At 44.6% G+C, this 23,346-nt stretch overlaps 1 protein-coding gene across 1 annotated transcript in view; it reads left to right on the forward strand.

The window, feature by feature from the left end:
* The window catches only part of GOT1L1 (glutamic-oxaloacetic transaminase 1 like 1), an 874,697-nt gene that overhangs the window by 654,857 nt on the left and 196,494 nt on the right, over window positions 1-23,346 (forward strand). The window contains exon 8 of the mRNA XM_069617952.1: window positions 5,441-5,583. Within this exon, the coding sequence (XP_069474053.1) occupies window positions 5,441-5,583 (143 nt within the window). The remainder of the gene's footprint in view (window positions 1-5,440; window positions 5,584-23,346) is intronic.

The following is a 23,346-nucleotide window of genomic DNA, read 5'->3' on the forward strand; positions in this document are numbered from 1 at the left end:
CATGGTGGAAAGGGAATGGGTTGGTATGTACAGCCATTACCACTTAACACAGCATGCTATGTGTCACTGAGTGCACTCTTCTATGGGAAGTGGAATAAGAGTGACACAGGTCAATTAGATGGGACGAACATGGAGGACTTTGAGAAAGTGGTAATGGAACCTGTAGGTTGTTTCATATTTAACAGAGCGAGGGTGATAGAACCAATAGTAACGCCACAAGATAGACTGTATGTGCCCTATAAATCATCTGTAATCACATTTCAATAAACCCAGTAGGAAACAAAGATATAGTGCCCCCCTCGTATACAATAAATTACAGTCCTCGCACTGTTCCGTTTTGCTTGCGAAAGAAAGGCTCCTATTCAGTAGGGACATTCAATAGATGCATGAATATTGCAGTACAAGAGAGAGAGGAAGAACCAATATATGTAGGTGATCCCGTCTATTTCATATGTAGAGAAAAAGCTTATCCATTGTTACTTAGAAATTGGGGAGGTACTTGTTACTTAGGGATTCTTTTCCCAGGGGTATTCCTTTCAAAAACGTCAGACATAACAATATTATCCAGATCAAGGCCACAACGGGATGAAGAAGCAGGATTTATTGCAGAAGATATAGCAAAATCATTTATACCATTTTGGGGGCAAGCAATACATTCATATAATATAAGACAATTGTCGAGAATCTTGGAAAAAACAATAAATGGAACAACAGATATATTGTATAATATGACTCTGGAAGAGAAGGCAATTAGATTAATGACACTTCAAAATAGAATGGCTCTTGACATAGTTTTGGCTGACCGTGGAGGAGTTTGCAAAATCGTGGGGTCATCGTGCTGCGTATTTGTAAGTGACTCCTCCCCTACAATTTTTGAGGCAATAAAGAAGTTACACATCCTGAGCTCCGACCTCCACCCTCCAGCAGATAGTTGGGAACTGAACATAAGTTCCTGGTTTTGGGAATTATTACGCTCATGGGGATGGAAATTAGTTGCAATTTTAGCAGCAGTCCTTGGAATCTTGCTAACATGTTGTTGTTGCATACACTGTCTACCAATAATTTGCACTGAAATAAGTGATGAATGCATACACATGGTGACACAAAAAAGAACTCCCAAAGTGAATACGAATCATGAAATGCAAACTATGAAAGAATTCATGTCCATTAATATTGATGATGACGATTACAGCAGTATGCATAGTTCAGAATCAGATACATGGTCAGAGGAAGACGCAATGTGTGGTTGCTGCGTTTGGCTTACGGCCAAGTGGAGGGTTTGTTAGTCTAGAAAATACCCTACCATAGCATCCACGGTATATTATGTTGGCCGAAAACCAACTGCGTCATATGTCTAGCATCGGCAGTACAGAATCGTCAGCATAACCATAGAGCGTCCATTTTGTACCAACAGAAATCGCCATTTGCAATTTCACTTTCTCTTGCTTTTCTGTTCTAACGCTTTACTAAAGTGGATTCTATTTCGTTCTGCTCATGCACAGAGCAAGGCCACAAGTTACATGCTGAGAGACTAGCCCAGACAGAAATACACTGTTTTCCTCCCTCAAAAGTCCTTGGAAGTAAGCAGAAAGGCATTTAATCACCAAGCAGGTGCCAGCTAGTCTCACTGAAACGGCAGAAACTGTAGAAATAGACAGTTAATGGCTTGAATTATACTCTCCTTTACGGCCCCCCCTTTCCTGGGCCCCCTTAGATCGAGCCGACCTCTAGCTCTCAAATAGAAACCAAGAGATAGCAGGACTTGGAATGTATCTCTCCTATGAACACAGCTTGCTTGCAGAACAAGAGCATTATCTTCTGCGTAACAAAGAATAGTGTCTACGCCTTTGCAGATTGCAACTGTTGCTGAATAAATGTCTTGGAAGGTGTCATTTTCGTCATAATTGTCAATCATCGAAACCTTGCTGAGGAAGAATCATTAGGGGCGGTTTTTGATGTGTCACTGACTGATAATATGATGGTCTTTTGTATATATGTGACTGTTGTAAAAATGTTCACTCTCTTGCGTCCCACGAGGTCTGGGTAACACACGTTGCGGGACGTGAGATCCGGTCGGCCGACTGAGACTATTTGCTTTAAAATAAACCCTAGATTTTGGGAATTGAACCTCGTGTCTGGCGTATCAGTTCGTGTGTGGTGATTGTGCCTTGTTTCTATGCACGAGGGTCCCCCAGGGGCCCGTCACCTTCTCCAGATGTTTAGGAAGCTGACACAAAGGTGGCATGGTGGTTGCTATACACTTTAATTTGCCATGAGAAGAAACCCTCACTATCCCTATCTTTTAAGAGGGGTTTCCCTGCCTCAACCTAATACTAAAGGATCTGTCAGAATGTCTGTCAAAATCAAACTCCACTGTCATGTGTCACAACCCACTTCTATCCCTATCCCTTACACTACAACTAAAGAATAATCCAACAGACAGTTCCTTTGGCAGGAGAATGACTCCCTTCTCGTATTTGGGTGGTGTTCCAAATTGTTCTCTTTCAAAAGGATGCCAAGGGGAATGACTCCCTTACCCTGGCTTGTGGTTCCAACAAAACCTTTATACTACACAACCTTTGGTACCAAGAGAATGACTCCCTTCTCCTGGTATTGGTCTGTACACTCCAATATAGTTTGCAATAAAGCCTGGGGGAATTAATCCCTTCCCCTGGCGTCTCTTGAGTATATCCAAAGGGCTTTTGTTTTTTCACCAGGAGAATTACTCCACTCTCCTGGTGTTTAAGAGTTTGTTTCTGTATCTTTCACCTTGATGTTTATTTTGCCATTCTCTCTCGGTATTAGCAAAATCCCAAATCCTTCTCAGGGTTTTAGTGGACTTTCTTCCTGCCACTGTGACAAAGAAGCCTTCTTCTGATACTCAGCCCACTTATGTTGGTGTCCCGGACCCTTCTCTGGTGGTCACAGGGCTTATTGCTGCCACTGTGACGAGGGAGTTCTCTTTGGATGCTCATTTCACTGTTGGTAGGGTCCCGCCGCATCTCTGCTGGTCAGTGGTCTTATTGCTACCACTGCAGCAAGGAAGTTCTCCTCAGATGCTTGGTTCAATGTTGCCTGGATCCCCCACCTTTCTCTGGTTGTCAGTGGTCTTATTGCTGCCACTGTGATGAGGAAGTTCTCGTCGGATGCTTAGTTCACTGTAGCTAGGGTCCCCAACCCTTCTCTGGTGGTCAGTGGTCTTATCACTGTCACTGCAAGGTGGTCAGTGGTCTTATTGTTGCCACTGCGACAAGGAAGTTCTCCTTGGATGCTTGGTTCACTGTTGCTAGGGCCCCCAACCCTTCTCTGGTGGTCAGTGGTCTTATAGCTGCCACTGCGACAAAGAAGTTCTCCTTGGACGCTTGGTTCATTCTTCCCAAAAGTTTACTTCTTAATACTTGGCGAGGGGGGAACCGCTCACGCTTGCCTCGCTACCACCTCTGTGTACCATCTGGGTCTTCCGTACCTCCTGTTACTTACTTTGGGACTTCGGTACGCCAACCGGGGCTTTCAGTGACTGGGGTCCGTCTCTTTTGCTCATCGGCTTCAATCCTCCGCATCTGCAGCCCTCTGGCGGCTCCACGCTCTGCTGCACTGCTCGGCTCTTGTTTATTGCTTTGTGCTCGGGTCCACTCCACTTGGCCCCACAGACGACTCCCTCAGCGATTTGCCAGCATCCTCTGCTCTTCTCCGTTCTGCCAACACGATTTAAAACGCCTGGTGATGATTTTCACACCTGTTGCCTCCTGCGGCTGGAATTGACCAACTCTTTAGTCCATCGTCTCTTCTTATACATTGTCGCCAGTCCCGCCCCGGCGGATTGTCAAAGTCCTTTGTTTCTTTTGACAGCTTTATCTCCATGCCTCCTCGGGGCCACCTCATTCCAGTACTAGCACAATCAGTCATGTTCATGTCTTCTGTGATCTTCGTCCTAGTACATTTTGCTTTGGCTGCATCCCATGTATTACAATAATACATTGGTCTACTCTCAAGGAAGTGGCTTGGAATGGAGGGGGCTAGGGAATGTTGGTGTGTGACATTACTCACTGGGTTGTACCCTAGGTGATCGTCCTTGTCCCCAGACGGCATCCCCATGATGTCCTCCCACATTCAACCACCCCATAGGGGACTATTGGATAGCAACTGCACCTCCCTAGCCTCATGGGAAAGGGCTCTGCCCTGGGAAGAAGTGACAATACCTAGCAAATGTACACACTCTTTACGTTCTAATATTATCCCTGCTCTCTCAAGAACCTTACCCCTCCCTCTCCTGCCTCCTTCCTCCCTCTTTCCTTCATCTCTCTCTTCAATCCTTTTATTGCACTTGCCCAGTTTGCTCTCTTTTCTCTCTCTGCACCTTCCACCTTTTACTATCCTCTCCTGCTCTCGACTGCCAGACATCCACACTTCAGCTTCTGGTGCTCCCTTTACAAATCCCTCCCTTTGTACTAATTGAGACATTCATTTTGTGAGAAGGAGCACTTGCATGGGTTAATGATCTGGGCCATTGGATTGACTGGGCCTGATTGCCCTACTGCCTTTGGTTGAAATTTGTGGTCTTACATCTTGATGTCAGTAGATTCCGTCCTAGCAACTGCCCAACCCTAACATAGCACTTCAGTGTCTGAAAAGGCAGCACCTGTATCTCTGCCCCAAACCCGGGTAGTAGCCCTTTGATTTCCAGTGCGGGGGAGCCTTGCTGTCTGCTGCACACATCTCATTTGGGGTTATGTTTCCAACCTATAACTTCTCACTGTAACCTTGGTTAAACTAGGATTCAAGGTATCGTGCTGCCAAGGGTTTTCAGGCTGCGCTCAGGTGTTCACAGCTCGCACATTAATACACCTCAATAAATAGCAGCACTTCTGCATTTCTCTAGTGCCCATTAGCTGACACATGCTAGAAGGTCAGGAAAAGGAAGGTGGGCCTGGAGGATCCTCCACATGCCACATCCGGGTTGACATCACTCTTTGGTGGTATTCAACGTTCGCTTGGACTCTCTGCCCCCTCTTCCTGATCCAAAACATGAGACTCTGACAAAGTATTTTACAAAGGTGACAGTGTCAAGATCATCTTGCACCTAGAGGAAATGATTCAAGTCTTGGCAAAGTTTACGATGGAGAGTAATTTTTTTTAAGTTCATGTTTATAGCAAGAGGACCATGCTGTAATTTTCTTTTTATCTAAATGTAATGATGCTGTAATAAATGTGCTTAAGGTTTGTATTTAAAACTAAATGCACAATAAAGAAAAAGAAAAGTAAGATGACCACATTAAGGGTATTCTGGATGTTAGCCCTGCATCAACCCGCTCGTTATTGCACTTATCTCCTGCAATCTTAGAATTTCTGAATACAGGTATTGTAAAATTACAGTAGGTCAGTGGCTTATACAGACGTTGATTTATACAAACATTCATAATTCCTTTTCTCCTGTGTCAAGGAAAGAGAACCTGAAGGTGAAAGTTGAGCAAACACTTTTGATAAGGGAGAAAATTAAAGAGAAATTAAGGATTCTTGGAGTTCAAGGGTGCTGGGATCACATCACTCAACAAGCTGGACTTTACAGCTTCTTTGGATTGACTCGTGAGTAGCAGATCTCTGTTGCAAATGCTAATTGCAAGGCCATGAATTGTAATTCTGTAGTTGTCTAGTAAAGTCATTTAAAACCTGAAGCATCGTATTTAACAGTAGATTGCTTTAGTTTTGCCCCCTCCGGATGCTTTTATGTCCAGAAAAAGCCGAAAGACTGCCAAAAAAGAGGAGTTAGGAAGTCAAGGTTTTCCAAAGATTATATTGTTCAAAATATAATTTCCAGTTGTGGAGCACCTAAAGTATTCGTGAACCTTCTGTGTATTTTTCATTTTTCTTGAATGTCTCCCAGAGTCCCTCCCCTCAATCCCCTTGTTCCGATTTGGACTATTACACATGCAGTTACTAATGTGTCTTCCATTTTGTTCCAAGGCATGAAATGCAGAAGGCTGTTCAATTCTGCTCCCATTTTTAAGTAATAGTTGACTTCCATTTTTCTTTCATGCAAGCCATTAATCCCAGATTTTTTTAGTTAAAAATACATAGAATGGGGAATTGGCTGTGGCCAGCAATCGGGCTAGATTGCCACAACAGTTGCAATATGCGGTTGAAACGTGCTGAAAATCCCCCTGTTCCATGGACCCATACCACATCTGCTAACTCACATACATTGATGTAGAGCACTAGGCATTGGAACATCAGCTGATGTTGAGGAATAACCGATTAACACGTAAACACTGGAGAACCCCCACAGAGGCCCAGCATGGGAAGTCACAGTGTTCCCTGTGCCTGGTGGATGTCTGCTGGAGCGGTAAAGGTGGCAAATGCTCTGTAGCACCGCTGCTGTCACTGGCCAGCCCTTATGTGGCGCAGCAACACTGCACGCTGGTGCTTAGACATAATTGGCCATTTCAGAGCACTGAGGCAGCAGGTGTGGGCGCTGTGTTGGCAAGGCAACAGAAGCGCTGAGGGTGTAGCTGGAGAGATGGTGTAACTATCTTTAACCTACTTACACAGCTAGGTTAATCTGATGCTGTGTGCTTGTAATACCAACTTCCTTAATTCAAGAGGCCTTGTTAAAAAAATTAAGAAACATAGAAAGGAGACTAGGGTACAGCAGGACCTATAGCACAACGGGCGGCCACCTTAGAGAGGTGCCTCTACAAGATTTCTGTTACACAAACTGCTAATGGGGACTGGCTTATATATAAAGTGGGCATTATGAGAACTGTGGTCTAATTAATGAAACACTATTAAGATGTGCAATCTACTATACAATAACGATCAATCAAGGAAAGATACACGTACAACCAACTACTATTAGTGCGACCCACAGGGGGCCTCACAGCAACCATGGCCAGTGAACAACAGGCCAGAAAAGAGCTCTTTGAAAAAACAGATCATAAGACAGTGAACACCCAAATAACAACAAAAAACCTTGGATCCCCGCTGCAGGAGTTTATTACTCTGAGGATGACCATAATGTCAATCGACGGAATAATATCGGAAACACACGCAGACCTGCAAAAATTGAAGAAAGACTTGTAACACATTTCTGGACGTCGAAACAAAGCTGAATGATGCCTTATGAGCGTCTGATGATCTTCTGACTGGGGATAAGGGTGTATGCATTCGCTGGCCAGTGACCACCTTGTGGAGGGATAAATAGTGGTCTTTGCTGGGCTGTGTGCGCAGGCTGAAAAGTGCTAGGGGCAGGCAGTGCACCGAGTTCCTTTTAAGGGTGTTGCAGAGTTTGGACAATTTACTTTTGAGGAGGCCGTTGATCCTCTCCACAATCCCATTGCCTGGGGTGGTAAATCGTACACATCCGGTGTCTGATGCCAAGTAATTTCGTGATCTCTTTGAACAATTCAGTAAAAAAAGCGTGTGCCATTATCTGACCTTAAATCATCACATATTTCCAAGGTGGGAACACTTCATGCACTAGAAATTTGGCCACACATTTGGCATCTGGGTGTGTACAAGGTCCCGCCTCCACCCATCGTGAGAAGGGACAGGCGACAATGATCAAGTATCGGGATCTGTTGCATATCTCACCCATGTCTGTGTAGTCAATGTGTAACTTTTGGAATGGCCCAGAGGGGCGGGGTAATGTGCCTCGTAGTGTGCGTAGTGTCATTCCTGTATTGAAACTTTGACATGTGGTGCATCAAATAGTCATGCTCGCTAAATGTTCCTGAAGATTTGGAACAAATCAATCCCCCTGGATGTCAGCGGCGATGTGGTGTTTCGAACTTGGATAGGGGTGGTGTAATTGGTCAAATGCAGCTGTTAGCCACTTGGTCGGCATCACTGCCTTCCCAGAGCATTCTTGTCTCATAATAGGTCAGTTTGGGATTGCTTGCTTTACCCATAATTCTTGTACATCTTCTGGGCCTCTTCCTTGCCGTTCAATAATTTGTGCTCTGTGTAAGGCGTTGCAAGGGATGGGTTATTGTTCGGATGTAGGTTTAGTGATCAAATATTCTGTTAGTGTGGGCATGGGGGGATATGCCGCGAGTTCGGCTGTTGCGTCTGTGGCAGCGTTCCTGTGTGACACCTCATCTGTGGTATTAGTGTAGGCGGCACACTTGATGACCACCACTACAGAAGGTTGCGACAACGCAAAGATCAGTTTGTCTAAAAGCACGGCATGCTGCACTGGGGACCGGTCTGCCCTCTTGAAGCTCCTCATCTTCCATCGCAAGAAACCGGCGTGCACTGTTGTAGTGACATAAGCTGAGTCTGAATAGATAGTCACGTGGCATCCCTGCGATGACCGCAATGAGCTCCACCACTTGAGCTCAGTAATGCATGGGCAATCTTTTTTGTATCAGTATTTCATATTTTCGGTCCACTAGTCATATCACTGCTGCGCCAGAATGCCTAATCCCTGTGTCTTGGTCAATAGTTGCTGGACAGTCAATGAAGAGGACCTCACCCTCTTGAGTGCACTGTCTTTTGCCTTGGGTATGTCATCCTCCTCCTCTTCGTACATCACATAGTCATGTCTTGCTAAGTCCTTGTCTGTGCACATTTATGTTATGAATGTGGCGGGATTAACAGTTTTGCACCGTGCAATGTGTTTATTTGGGCTGGAGCGGATAACCTCACACCCAGATGCTTGTTGGGTTGTTAATGTGGATTTGGACCCACCTAGAATGTCAAACACTGCATGAACTCTGTTTCATTTTTTCTGCCCAAACAATTTTACTGTCCGTCTTTTGCGCCTCCTTGAGGCTCTGCAGGATCGGCCTAGTGTAAGCCACATAGTCCATAATCCACGCTCTGCAGTAAATGCAAAGCCCTAAAAACGTTTGCATAACATTGACAGTGGTGGGCTGAGGGGTGGCGCGCACAGATGCTGCGCGGTCTGCTGTGATGCATTTGCTGATATTAACTGCCCTAAGTACAACACTTCCTGTAAACAATACTGTAGGTTTGCCTTGCCGACCATGTACCCTTTGTGGGCCAGGAGCTGTAACATAATGATTGAGTCTTGCCTGCACTGCTGTTGGTTGTCACTGCATACCAACAAGTTGTCCACGTACTGGATTATGGTACTGGACACCTCAATGTTCCTTAGGTCTGCGTGGAGTATTCCTTTGAATATACTAGGGCTTTCACAGTACCCCTGAGGTAATTTTGTAGGTTCGTAGTGCCTCCCCCCATGCAAAAAGGTGGTGAGGTACTGGGAGTCTGGGTGTAATGGTATTGAAAAGAAGGCACTCTTTTAATCGACCACAGGGACATGTGTCACCTGTTTGGGGATGCTGCATAAAACTGTGGCAGGATTAGGAACCACCAGAAACTCTTGCTGCACTACGTGATTGAGGGGGCGTAAATCCTGGATCAATCTCCAGTCACCCCCGTTGCCTTTCTGATGGGGTAAATAGCAGTGTTGCACTGCAAAGTGGATTGTGCTAATATTCCTTGGCTAATCAAAGCATTTATTGTGTCTCTAATCCCCTCCTCTGCCTCTCTGGGCAGTGGGTATTGTTTTACTCGTGGCTGCACCGCTCCTGGTTTTAGTGTCATTCGTAACGGGGTCACACCGTGTGGAGGCCCTACATCATGGGTGTTAGTGGTCCACAATCTCTCAGGCACCTTTTCCAAATAATCTTGGACACACTGTGGTGGGACTGCAATGGCCATCAGGGTGCACTAAACTTTCCTGTACTGTAACATAATCTCATAGGGTATGCAAATTGCCAGTACTATCTCTCCATCATCCGGCCTGTCTTCAAATAAATCTGCGTCAGTCACCTCTCTCAGGGGTATCGTGGAGTCAATACAAAGTACTGTGCGCCACCTGCAACCATGCTGGTCATTTCCAATCACCACAATTCGTTCAGCAGAAACCATCAGACCCTGTAAATCCAAGGAGAGTACAGTGCCTGGTGGCAACTCGGGGGATGCAACTGATTGAAAAATAAAGTCTGTGGGCACACCCCAACAACCCTTGCCAATCTGAGGCACCACCTCCACAAGTACCGTTATGCCATACACAAACATGTCTGGGTCCGGAAAATCCACGAACCACTACTTCACTGCCTAATGCATGAATAATAAGTATGGCCCTGATGGCCCACATTCCTGGTGTTGCACACACTGTGCCACTGTCTGTAAAGGCGATCGTCATGTTAAACTTGCTGAGCAAGTCCCTGTCCAACAAGTTGACTGGGGAGATTTTGGAATATAACAGGGGGGCCCGTACCACTTTCCCCCCATCTTAATGTCAACCTCCTTAGTGTATGGAACCGTGGAGACAGCCCCAGAGAAGCCCTGCGTGTTGAGAGTCTGGCCTGACAATGTGAATCTTCCCTCACTGATGCATGATTTTGTGGCAGCCGTGTCGACCATGAAAAATAATTGTTTGTTTCCTATCTATGTGCACACCAAAGGTTCGTCCTTAGGGCGGATGGTCATAGATAGAACTGGGCATGCAATCTCTCTCTGTGGGCTGTCCTAGTCAGGGTACGTGTTTGACGCGAGGAGTGTGTAAGGGTTATTCCCCATCACACTCACTCCCCGATAGGGCACCACAGTGCCGTTTGGCACTTCATTGGGTGTGTTCATGTTATTGTTCCCATTTTGGGGCATTGGCTGATGTGGGTAATGCTGTTGTTGGTTAGTTTTGGGAGGTGCTTGTGCTCCCCGGGGTCTGGGTTGGAGCTGTGTCGATGCTTGGTGTATCTCATAAGGGATTGATGTCATCATTAGTGTGGGAATCTGCTGCATATTCTGGGGTGGTGGGTGATAGTTATTGACTGTGTTGTATCCAAGTCCTGGCCTGCTCCTACACTCTTTCGAAAAATGTCCCCACTTTCCGCAACTCTAGCATTGCGACGCCCCGTCCCTGCTCCTCATGGACCATACCTCCTCCAAAACCCCCTCTAACTCGCCTAAATCCACCCCTCCCGCACGGTTAACCTCATTGTTGCCACTCGTGAGCGTAGAATTGCTGTCCGCTTCCCCACTGCCCTTTCCTCCGTCTGGCCAAAACACTGCTATTCTGACATCCTCATTCCCCTGTGCACTCCCAATTGCCTCTGCATGTGCAGGTGTGGTCACCGCCCCTTCCACAACCACTTTAGATAATTTCCTCTGCACTAGTTTTGCCTCATTTGCTTGTAGTTGCCGTGCTGTCTCGTTTTCGTTTGCAATGGTGCACAATTATACTCTGTATTTCCGGCCACCCCTCTGCCTCAATGTCCACAAACTTGTCTAATGCCTTCTGTACTTCCTTGGGTAAGCCCCTTTTGATCACAAAATGGAAAAGAATAACTGATCGGTCCCAATGGTCCCCTGTCTCTGCGTTCCACTGCTCCTGAACCTTAATGATGTATTGCGCGGGGTCTTCATCCTCACCCATTACCTGTTGCATAATTGACTGTATTTCTGGCGTGTCAGGGTAGGTACCCCGAAGCGTGACCAACACCTGCGCTCTGAGGTTATTGAATGTTGCGCTGTCATGTGCACCGTCGTCTAACCTCACTCCTGGGTATTCTGCTTTGACCCACACATCTCCCGATTGATCTCCTACTATCGCCACTAATAAACTTTTCATATCACCCACAGCGAGGGCCACCCCTGCAGTCTGTTTTTCAATGCTGGGAGTGCCTTTATCAAATTGTTCTTATCCATCTGTACCAAAGGCACATACTGTGCTTGGCCCACACCCTTGTGTATTAGTGTCATCTGTAATCCTGCCCTTTTATCTACTTTTCTTTGCCCACTTCCCTTTTTTCCCTTTTTTCTTGCCACCGCCCTATGGCCAAACCTCCTTACCCTCTCATCCCACAAACTTTCCACCCATGGGTAGTCCCCCATGGGTTGTCTCTGGCACCTGTTGCGCTTCCTCCTCCCCATCATCTTTGAACTCGTCCACTGTACTCCACCCATCTTCTCCTGGGCCCCCTATTCCTTTGTCTGGTCTCATGTTTACATACCCCGTGCTGGCTGCTCGGCCATTCTCTTCTTTCTCTATGTTCTCTAATCCAAACAAAATGTCCCCCGCTCTCCACTCATCTAAACTGTTCCACTTCGCCTCACTCTGTGCTACTCGCAATTGTGCTAGTTCTGCTTGCGCTGAATCTAGTGCTTCTTCTAGCTCCCTCTGCCCTGCGCATTCTGAAGGGGCGAGCATTTGCTGGAGTGGGTATATATGGGGCGGTGGGACACACCCCTGCATAGATAGATGTGTTGGGTTAGAATACACTATCGATTGGCTTGTTGCCAATGGATACGCCCCCATGTGTGTTGGTCGTGACTCACTCCCTTTTGCTTGCTTGTCTCTCTCGTGGGTATTTTGTCCCTCCCTTTCATTGGTATTCTCCACATCCTTAATCCTTTTCCATAAATCTTGAATCTCTTTTTGTTTCTGCAGCTACTTGCCTTTATATTAAGCAGCTAAAAATATAGTCATGTGTTCCAAAACTCCCTTATTATGGCTTACCTGCTCTGTCCATGAGCCGAGAATCCCTGCTTGTATCTCTGTTACCCACTGTTTGTGATACCTTTTGATTGTATCCCTATTTTTATTTTTTTTATTTTTTATTTTTATTGTTTTAATCAAAATAAATTTGATTTTTCAACTTAACAAAATAACATAAGAATACATTAATTTCAAATAATTTGTTACATACATTAAAACAAATAAAATGCAGAAAGGATAAAAGAAAAAAACATTAAAAAAGAAAAGGAGAAAAAATTCATATTAAAAAGGAAATTCCATTCAGTTAGCATTCATCGTTCATCGTGATAATTTACATCAACTATAGTGAATATATCTAATATTCACAATTGGCAAGGCTCAAATCATATTTTACTTTGGATTGACGGGTTATTCAGTAAACTTAGACCATATAAGAAATTCAGAATGGCATATCTGATCGAGTTCCTTGTTCTATGAAACAATAGCTTTCACAATTTCTTACTTGTTACAATGCAGTAATCTTGAAAAAGGGGTTTAAAGAACAAAATTCTTTGAGTAAGTAATTCTGCACATTCAGTGCATAAGTGTTTCAACGTCTCGGGAACATTTTTACAGAATCGACATGGCAAGTCACTCACTGATATTAATCTACGTTTGTACAAAACTTCATGTGTAGGCCAGATGTTTACACGAAAGCGCAGGAAATCATCCCTCAGACGTGAGTTAGGAAACGAGGTTAGATAATTTTCAGTTGCCCCATAACGTTTTAAGGCAAAGGGATTGGGGGTCATTACGAGGTTGGAGGTAAGGGATTAAGGTAAGTACGGGTCCCGCAAAGGTACCTCGGAGGTAATTACGGTACCGTAATTTACGGTGCTGTAATTACCTCCTTCCCCATTCCCATTAAGCCCTATGGGGCAGAAATGGGAATGGGGAAGGGCAAAAGGCGAATGGGGAATTACCGGTCCCTCCAACCCTGGAATGGACCGGTAATTACTCCATTCACCATGCCGGATTTGGGACGGTTTCGGAGGTAACCATGGAGCTAATTACTCCATGGTTAGCTCCAAACCCGGAATGAGGCCCATTGTCATTGAATGTACGATATTTGGAGCAAGCGCTCGTTGTTTGTATCCAGTCATATTCTCATAAATGTTTTTTAATTTTGTATGGGTTTTCAATTAGAAGGTTCATTGATGTACCTATGTCACTGATGATTTTCTGCGCCTTTCCTCTCTAAATTTTTGGAAAGTCGTCCATTGATGACAAAAGATATTTTGCAACAATGCTTAATAATCCAGTGTTGTTTAAAGCCATGGCACATTTTCTATAAAATGCGCAAATTGTCCATTTATGGGAGGCATGTAAAGATAACAAGCCTAGTTCATGCCTGAGGAAGCATATGGGTTCAGATGATGGTAAATTTAGTATTCATTTCCAGTAGCATCCCTCTATTGTTGCCCAGTGAGCATAGGATTTCTTCACAAATGCCTTGGTCCCATATATAATTACAGGAATAAACTTTTGTTTATAGTACACAATAAGTGGGGCTAGAGAGAACTTGCAGTATTTGGCTTTAATTAGCCGGGCTTGGGACACTACTATTAAGATTTTTTTTTCACTTAGTGCTCATTGGCATTATCACTCGGGGAGTGAGTTATATATGTGCCCAAATAGATATATGACGAGACGGCGTTCAGAGTTGTCAACGGCAGTGGCCAACGATGGACAGTTGTCCACTGTTTAGGGGTACTTTTGTTTTTGCTATATTAATCGTTATACAATTGTTCATAGTGTATTTGTCAAGGGCAACGAGCAACGCCCTAAGGCCAATTGGAGTCTTCGAAAACAACACCATGTTATCTGCATATAATAAAAATGTAATCTGCACACCGTTGATTTTTGGTGAGTCAGCTATTACAGATTCAAAATGGGGCCCTATGTCCGAGATGAAGAAATTAAACATAGCCGATGCTAGCAGGCAACCCTGCTTTAGGCCTCAAGCAGTTTCTATAGGGTCGGACAACAGGCCTTCATTATCTAACCTGACTTGGATGGTAGTGGCAGTATGTAAATCAATGACCCACTTCAATATATACCATGGACAACCTTTGTCCATCAACTTTTTATATAGAATCTCTGATGGGACTGCATCAAACGCCATTTGAAAATTAATAAAGGCCATGTAAAGAGTCTTTTTTCTCTGGCGCATGTGGTGGATAACAGTATTTAGGGTGATTATATTGACTGCAGTACCCAGTCCTGGGAGGAAACCTGTTTGAAATGGGTCATGGAAGCCATGCAGATCTAACCATGAATTGAAGTGTTTCAAAATCAGCCGGGCAAATATTTTACCTGGGCAATCTAGAAGGGCAATGGGGCGATAAGCTCTGGAACCGCCCTACTGCCCTTCTTGAAAATTGGGAGCATTACTGATCGTTTCCACGATTTTGGTATTTCACCAACTGCGAATATGTGTTTGAAAATTAGAATGAGGATGGACGCCCATTCATGTGGATGGTCTCTTAACATAGCATTGTGAAGTCCGTCTGGACCAATAGCTTGTGAATGGCTTAGGGTTTTGATGCAATGTAATATGTCCTCATGTTCTAGTGGAAATGAATGGGACATTGTTGGCATATGAAGATTCCAGACTAGCTCCAGAAAGGGGGAGTAATAAAGATCCCTAAAATACACACACCAATGGTTATTCGATATAGTAGAGATTAATACCGCACCCTGTGGCTTTAGCGTGGCATCATTCAAGCAGTTCCATATCCCACTCATGGATTTGGTGATGATCTGTTTTAACATTAATTCACAATTTCTCTGATATTGGAGACATCTCTGACTTTTCAGCCAATTTCTATAGGTTGCTTTTAAGCGCTTTTTCATGCTTGCTCTAACATCTATAGGAATGATGTATCTAATTACGAACAGCTCATTTCAAATTGGCCTTTTCGCGTTGGATTTCTACATAAAAGGAATGAGAATGTCTATATCTGACACATAAATCAAGCATATTGATTTGTTTAATTGATATGTGTACATAACAATCTGCAGCATTAGATGATGGCAAAGTAAAGGTCTTGCTAAGATTGTGTTCATAATGCATCAGACTCTGATGATTCCATCGAAGACGAGTGCCACTATTATTCACTTGAACATGCGATAAATGTATATTTTTGCTTAAAAACTAGGTGTGAGAGGGATACTTGAAGTTCATAACTAGCTTATTATGATTGCTCACATCCGATGGAATCACCTTCATAGATTGCACTTGGGTAAAAAGCTTCTTATTTACATAAATGTAATCCAGAATTGCACATTGAGCGCCTCGTCGCCAAGTTGGTTGCGCAGGAACTTCACCTGTCACACTGTCATTTACCATGAGAAACCCCCTTTCTTTCATGATTGTACACCAACTATGTTCCTCATGCATTTGGTTAAAATTGTCCTCTGGCTATAAATGTAGATTTAAGTCACCAAGAATAATAGAGCACAAAATGTTCCGCTCAGCAATGATATTGTCTAAATGCCACAACAAATGCCTGAAAAATTGGTCATTTGTTACATTTCGTTTACTCCAATATATATTAAGTTCCGTAAACTCCTCAAGACTTTCCTCCTCGCCTCCTCCTTCTCTCTCCCTCTACCCTGCTAACCACCTGTTTCTGCTCTCTCGCTCTCTCTCCTCTACATCTGCTATGTCTCGCTGACTGGCTGCCTGGGGTACCTTCAGACCATCAAAGGTCTCAAGCCTTCCTCGCCAGTCTCCTATACTTGCCCCCGGACATTGCACTTGCCGCAGCACTACTGAACGTCGATTACGACACATGAGTGTGGTATCTCTCTGCACTTAACCCATGTTCTGCCAGGACTGGGGGCACTTGGTCCTTTTTGCCCCCACATGCACTTCCTGCTCTTTTCACCTGCATGATCTGAATGTACCTTGCCTTGTAAGATCGTCTGTCCTTTCTTCCCTATGTCTTTCCCTCCCATGCATGGTTGCGCTTTGAAACACATGTGTATAAGCGCGTAATAAATTAAAAAAACAATCAATCTACTTGCTTCCTTTTCCTCCGCTACATAAAAAAGTGGTACCACCATCTCCCCTCACTCAGGAAAGTTCCCTACACTCCTATTTTTCCTTTCCATCCTTAAAGAATCAATAATAGTAATAAAAAATACAAATCACACCCACGCCTTCGTTTTCCATTCAGTTACATACCACTCCCCTACTTGTTATCTCTTGCAAGGGTATACTTACATATGCAGGATCACCTGAGCTCCTCCTTCACGGGGTCCTAACACCGGCCTGCACTCTCCTTCGAGCCACGCCCCGTTTCAAAGAGCAGACAGTACTTCTGTGAAAACGGCTTCTATAAACCACTGGGAATTATACGTTTTGGGGACTGGTCACTGCAGGTGGAGAAGCGGCCTGGGAGCCTCGGTCAGCAAAGGGGCACTGGGATAACGTCGAGGTCCCCAAATGAAGGCACACCCCTGTACGCTCACACCAGAAAAAATACAACCCGTTAGGGAAAAAGGCCCAAGAAACTCTTGCAAGGATAACAAATTTTTATTTCCATACAAAAAGGAAAAGTGCCAACAAAGAACTCTGCTGCCGCAGAACGTTGTGCTTGCTGTCCGCTTGTGCGGCATGTTATAAGCATAAACAACGTCAATGAAGACGCAATTACAGATAAGACAATTCTCCAATCCTTAGTGGATGGCACATATACATGTAGGGCCTGTTGCATATGGGATAACAGGCCATTGGCCCATCTTCATCTGTCCGTCTACGCCCGCCTGGGCACCTCTGGGCTTGTCATCCAATTCGAGGTTGGCCAATGTTCTTCTATCATGGTTACACTACATCTGGCAGATATATGGAGGGGCTCGGGGGAGAACTGAGGTCACCCTAACTCATTCACTTCACTCGTTCCCAGGCAGATCTGCAACTCCCAAGGTCCTCCACCTTCCGTTTATGCTAAAATGTAGATGCCACCCTACACCTCACTGCACAAATCACATGACCAACTTGTTCAGGCGCGATAACCTCGCCTTTTGATCTTGCTGATCGATCAGGGGGTGTAAAGCTTTTATGGTCGGTGTTCTGGACTTGGATGGTCCTGTGGCTTACAGGGGTCTCAGGATGAAAGTGCTTCCAAGCTATATTTCTCGTGCAGGGATCGTTGGGGGCAGGAGGGCCTTGCTATCTGTTCTTAGGTATGGTACTGCCAAGACTGGCAGTGCTCCCTTCTCATGACCTTGCTGGGGTCACTCCTCCCAGGGAGAGAGAACCTGTAACTCATGCAGAACAATGCAGAATTTCATGGACTCTGTGAGACCTGGTCAGGGTGGGGGTGGTGTTTGCGCTCATGCAAGGGGTCTGCTGCTAGAGCATGGAATACTGTTGGCCGCGCTTGGGACTAAGTTTCAACATGGCTGCTAATTTCTAAGATTGCATCTTCATTCGCATCTGCCTACTACACGCTCTGGCTCGGCCATGCGTTTCTCTCTACATGCACCCCCTCCCGTCTACTCCTCTCATGGGCCCACTAACATTTTTTTCTCATTCAGTACCACCTATGGGGGTGGGAAGGCCCTCTTTCCTTCCCAACACCTTAAAACGGCTAAGATGGGACTTTAGATATGGGCTTCTGAACCTAGTGAGACTGCTAATAACTAGAGATGGGAAAGAAGAGAAATCCAAACACTAGAGGATGTACGATCATACCTACAGAGTCTTGATGATGAGGCAATGGACACCACAACACCACCTCCTAACGTAATACCAAAAAAAAATGAGCATAGAAATAAGGTCTAGAGAATACAGATGGAAGAACTTCAGATGTAAACCAAATAAGGATCGTAATCCAGCGTTCTCCCAGGTGAACCATCCTAACTCACTTTCCCATCAGAACGAACACCTAAGAGATGAATCGAGATAATCGTTGAAGTTGCAACAAAAGTAAATTAAAGACCAAAAATAAACCACAGCCCCGCAACACATTGCAAGAAGGACAAACACCCCTGAAACAATGAACACAAAGAAAAATATACTCTACATGGACATAACCTGGACATCTCTTTTAAAAAATGTCCTACCCTAACACCATAGGGAGAACAGTACACCTGGATCTCTTTTACAAGCAGAAGTATACAACACTTAAGCGTTACAACAATTATATTATTACGAAAATGTTTTAACTCTTCGATTTGTATTGTTGCTACAAATTCTGTTTATACATTGGCTGTCACTTGGTGTCTGATAAAGTTTCAGCCACAGCGGCTACTGAACACTATGAAGATCATACTCTTTGTGAACTGAGCCATGGAGAACGAAATCAGGTGGAGAAAGGACACACCACACACTGGACATAATAAACATCCTATATTGATACAAACGTGCACCAAAATACACACGATTTACCCATCAGAATGCAGAACATTAATGGTCTCAAAAGGAGAAAAATCCTACTGTATCTCAAAACTAAGTAGACATTGGGCCTCATTACACGGTAGGCGGTGAGCCATGGCGCTATTAGCGCCATGGCTCATGCCGGTAAAATACCGGCACCGCCTTGGCGGAAAGGGGATTTACCGCCCCATTCCAAGGTTGGAGGGGCGGTAAATCCCCTTTCCGCCATTGCCCTTCCCCATTCCCATTTTTGCCCCATAGGGCATAATGGGGATGGGGAAGGCGCTAATTACGGCACCGTAAATTACGGTTGCCGTAATTAGCTCCGAGGTCCCTTAGCGGGTTGGATTTTAACGCCTGCAAGAAGCAGGCGTTAAATCCTCCAACCCGCAAAGGGACCTCGTAGTACGGCGGTAAGGGTTAACGGTCACCGTTGCCATTAACGGTGACCGTTAACCCTTACCGCCGTCCGTGTAATGAGGCCCATTGACTTAACCCAAGAAACACACCTATGCCCAATTGAGACAGATACATTAGCAAGGGGCTGGGTGGGCAGGGTAAGGTTTCATTTATTTAGGAGCACCACATTTCATACCACCGCATTACGCTTTTAACTTTAATTTTAAAGGAATTTGCTGCTACCAGTTTTTATTTTGTTTAATTTTGAGATTGTATTCCTCAGACTACGTGATAACTTGTAAATTGTCTTTTGCCACTTGATTCAACAACAGCACGATTTAAATAGTGTTTTGTTTCCCTGCTCGCACTGACTGGGAAGTAAACTACACTTCCCAACAGCCTTGTTGTCTTTGCTGATATTTCTCTTTAAACCTGGCGCGAACGCGCCTGCGCGAAGGAGACAAGCCGGTCTCTGCCGGTCTGGCCGGGCTATAAAGCCCATTGCAGCCTTCCTCCTACTCAAGTTTCATTTATTTAGGAGCACCGCATTTTATACCGCGGCATTACGCTTTTAACTTTAATTTTAAAGGAATTTGCTGCTACTAGTTTTTATTTTGTTTAATTTTGAGATTGTATTCCTCAGACTACATGATAACTTTTAAATTGTCTTTTGCCACTTGATTCAACAACAGCACGATTTAAACAGGGTTTAGTTTCCCTGCTTGCACTGACTGGGAAGTAAATTACACTTCCCAGCAGCCTTGTAGTCTTTGCTGCTATTTCTCTTTAAATCTGGTGCGAACGCGCAGGCGCGAAAGGAGACAAGCCGGTCCGTGGCCAGGCGTGGCAGCGTCTCGGGGCTGGTCCAAGGTATTGGAGTAAGATGGGAATCCAGGAAGTCTCGGCAGCTATAGAGGTAGCAAGAAACATCTTCCGTAGATCCGAGCTTGCATCTCTTACCACCACTCCCATAAGATTGCCCCTTTCTCTCTCAAATACCCATGACACAGGCTCACAATATTTACAAGACCCTCTACCTTGCGGTCTGGACTGCGCTTTCACTCAGACTCCATCTCCCATAACATCCACGGAACAGCTATTAGAATCCGTAACCCCACTGCCACACTCTGATATCACTACAAACAACAATAATGCAGTATGCCATACCATCACCCAGCCTACTGGCTCTCTGAACTGTATGTTACTTAATACTAGATCCTTGGTCGGGCACGCTCATGAAGTATCTAGCCTACATCGAAGAAAACAATCTCGATGTTTGTGCTATTACTAAAACGTGGGGCTCTGCTGCTAATGGCCCCTTACTTCACTTAGCCATTCCAGACGGATACTGCATGCTCAGACAGGACAGAGAGTCAGGGAGGGGTGGAGATGTAGCCAACATCTTAAGAAAATCCTTATCAGCTTGGAAGATTAAGGGTTACCTCATGGAAGGAATAGAATTCCTGCATATAAAAATTGGGATGAATACTAAAACCACAGTTAATTTTATTCTGATCTATCACCCACCCTCCTGCTCAGGTAACCTTTCTCTGGCACTCTCTAGTTATCTCCTCCCATTATTGAAACCTAACACCCACTTCATAGTGCTGGGTGATTTCAATCATTGGCTGGGACATACTGATGATCAAACTGCAACTGAATTAGCTCAATCCTTTACTGATTTGGGCTTCACACAAATGGTTCAAGTTCCTACCCATAACCTGGGTAATACCCTGGATTGGGTATCTGCCATTGATAGTCTATATCACGACATGAGGGTAGCACCCTGTCCCTGGTCAGATCATGCTTTTGTCAATTTCTCGACCACAGTACCTTACATTTCTAAAGTCAAGTTGCTCCGCTCTGAAGCGACTTCATATCGCAATATTTAATCCTTGACTCAGGAAAGAACAGAAGCCCCGCCATCACAGGTCCCGCCGATCCTGGAGACAGACGACACAGGCGACATAGCCAATAAAATCAAGTCCACCCTGAATCTGGTGGTTAACTCCCTTGTGCCTCTTAAAAATAATTAAAAACCTGCAGAAACTAAAAGAACCAACTTATGGTTCTCTCCCGAACTCCAAACGCTTAAAGCTGCCTCTCCTAAGCTATTTTATGTTTGGAAAGCTAATTAATCTCAATCAACACTATCTGACTATAAGAAAGCATGCAACTCCTATAAAATAGCCATTTTGGAAGCTAAGAAATCACATCTGGATGCCAGAATCTCACATGCATCCTCTAACTCCAGGGAATTGTTTAAAATTCTTAAAGAACGAGAGGCGGTTCCGAGAGCACGTAGCATTTACAATCATCAGAAATGATGATTGGTGCGCTGATATTCAGAATGCCATGTCAAAGAAACTAGACGGAATTCCTGAAGGTATAGCTACTAAAAAGAGTGCATCCGATACACTTGGCACTCACAATGTTGGCAACACATTTATTAGGAATCCAGACATTCCCATCTTTGACTTCACTCCCATCTCAGAGGAGGAATTAGCCTCCATTATTACCAAACTTAAAGCTACCAACTGCACAGGGAACCCCTGTACATCTGCTATTATTAAAGCCTGTTCTCCTTCATTGATAGAGGCCATATGTAAATGTGTTAACTCTTCTCTTCTTAATGGCGTTGTTCCAGATGAGATGAAGCAAGCATGGATCACACCCCTCTTGAAAAAGCCTAATTTGGATCAGACTGTCCCTACCAACTACAGGCCGATAACCAACACCCCCTTTCTTCTGAAGATATTGGATAGGGTTCTTAATTCGCACCCTATCCTCAACCCCTTTCAATCGGGCTTCAGACAAGGCTTTGGTTCTGAGACCTCACTTCTGGACCTTAAATCTCAACTCCTACAGAGATTGGATAACCAGCAGATATCACTTCTTATATCTTTAGATCAATCGGCGGCGTTCAACCTTGTCGATCACTCCATCTTGGAGGACAGGCTTATGTCGGTAGCTAATTGCTCACAGGCTGCTACCAAATGGCTGCTCTTCTTCTTATCTAATAGATTTAGTAGGGTGTGTGCCAATGAGGTGAAGGCACCGGCTACTCAGGTACTCTTTGGAGTCCCGCAAGGAGCCAGTCTATCACCTTGCATTTATAATATCTTCATGGCTCCCTTCTTCGCTTATCTCGCTCAAGAGGGCATACTTTCTTCTAACTACGCAGATGATACACAATGTGTCATCCCTCTTACGGGTCAATACGACCGGGATGAGAGTGAACTTAATCGCACATTCTCCATTATTGAAAAATGGATGATGCTAAATAACCTGGCAATTAATCGCAGTAAGACTGAACTTATGGTGGTGGGATCAGAGGGCATCTTAGCCAAAATTGATCAAGCCTATAAGCACTTCCAGCTAGGGGAAGTTCAGATCCCCACTCTCCCTAAAGTAAAAATCCTAGGAGTGGTCCTCGATCAGTCGCTTAATATGAAGCCCTACGTAGCCAGTATAGTCGCATTGCCACCTACTACATTAAATTACTGGCCCACCTGAGACCATTTATTTCCAAACAGAATGCAGAGTCTATTGCCAAGCTATTGTAGGAGCCAAACTTGATTATTGCTGCAGTCTGCTAGCAGGCTCCAGCAAATCTACCATTAATCGCCTTCAGGTGGTTCAGAATGGTGCGGTTAGAGTCATAGTTGGCCTCTCTTATAGGGCCCATGTTTCTGAAGCACGTCGAGCCCTGCATTGTCTCCCTGTGGAGGCTCGGATATCCTTCAGACTGTTGGTTATTACCTTCAATTGCCTCATGGGTACTATGCCACCTTACTTACAAAGGTACATAGGAAAAAAAACATGCCTTAGAAATCTACGCTCTAATAACCAAAATCTTCTCTACCAGGCAAGATTTAAAACCAAAAAAGCACAACTGGGTGCCTTTGCGTTTATGGCCCCGGCGCTCTGGAATGCTCTGCCCAGCCATCTGAGAAGCTCTTCAGTTCTGAGCATCTTTAAAAAAGGTCTTAAAACCCTCCTCTTTAATTAGTACTTCGTCTGTTATCCTCTGTCGGGCAACTCCCTGGTCCTA

The sequence above is a fragment of the Ambystoma mexicanum genome, chromosome 10 (genome assembly GCF_040938575.1).
Source record: "Ambystoma mexicanum isolate Mex_15411 chromosome 10, UKY_AmexF1_1, whole genome shotgun sequence".
NCBI classification, from domain to species: domain Eukaryota; kingdom Metazoa; phylum Chordata; class Amphibia; order Caudata; family Ambystomatidae; genus Ambystoma; species Ambystoma mexicanum.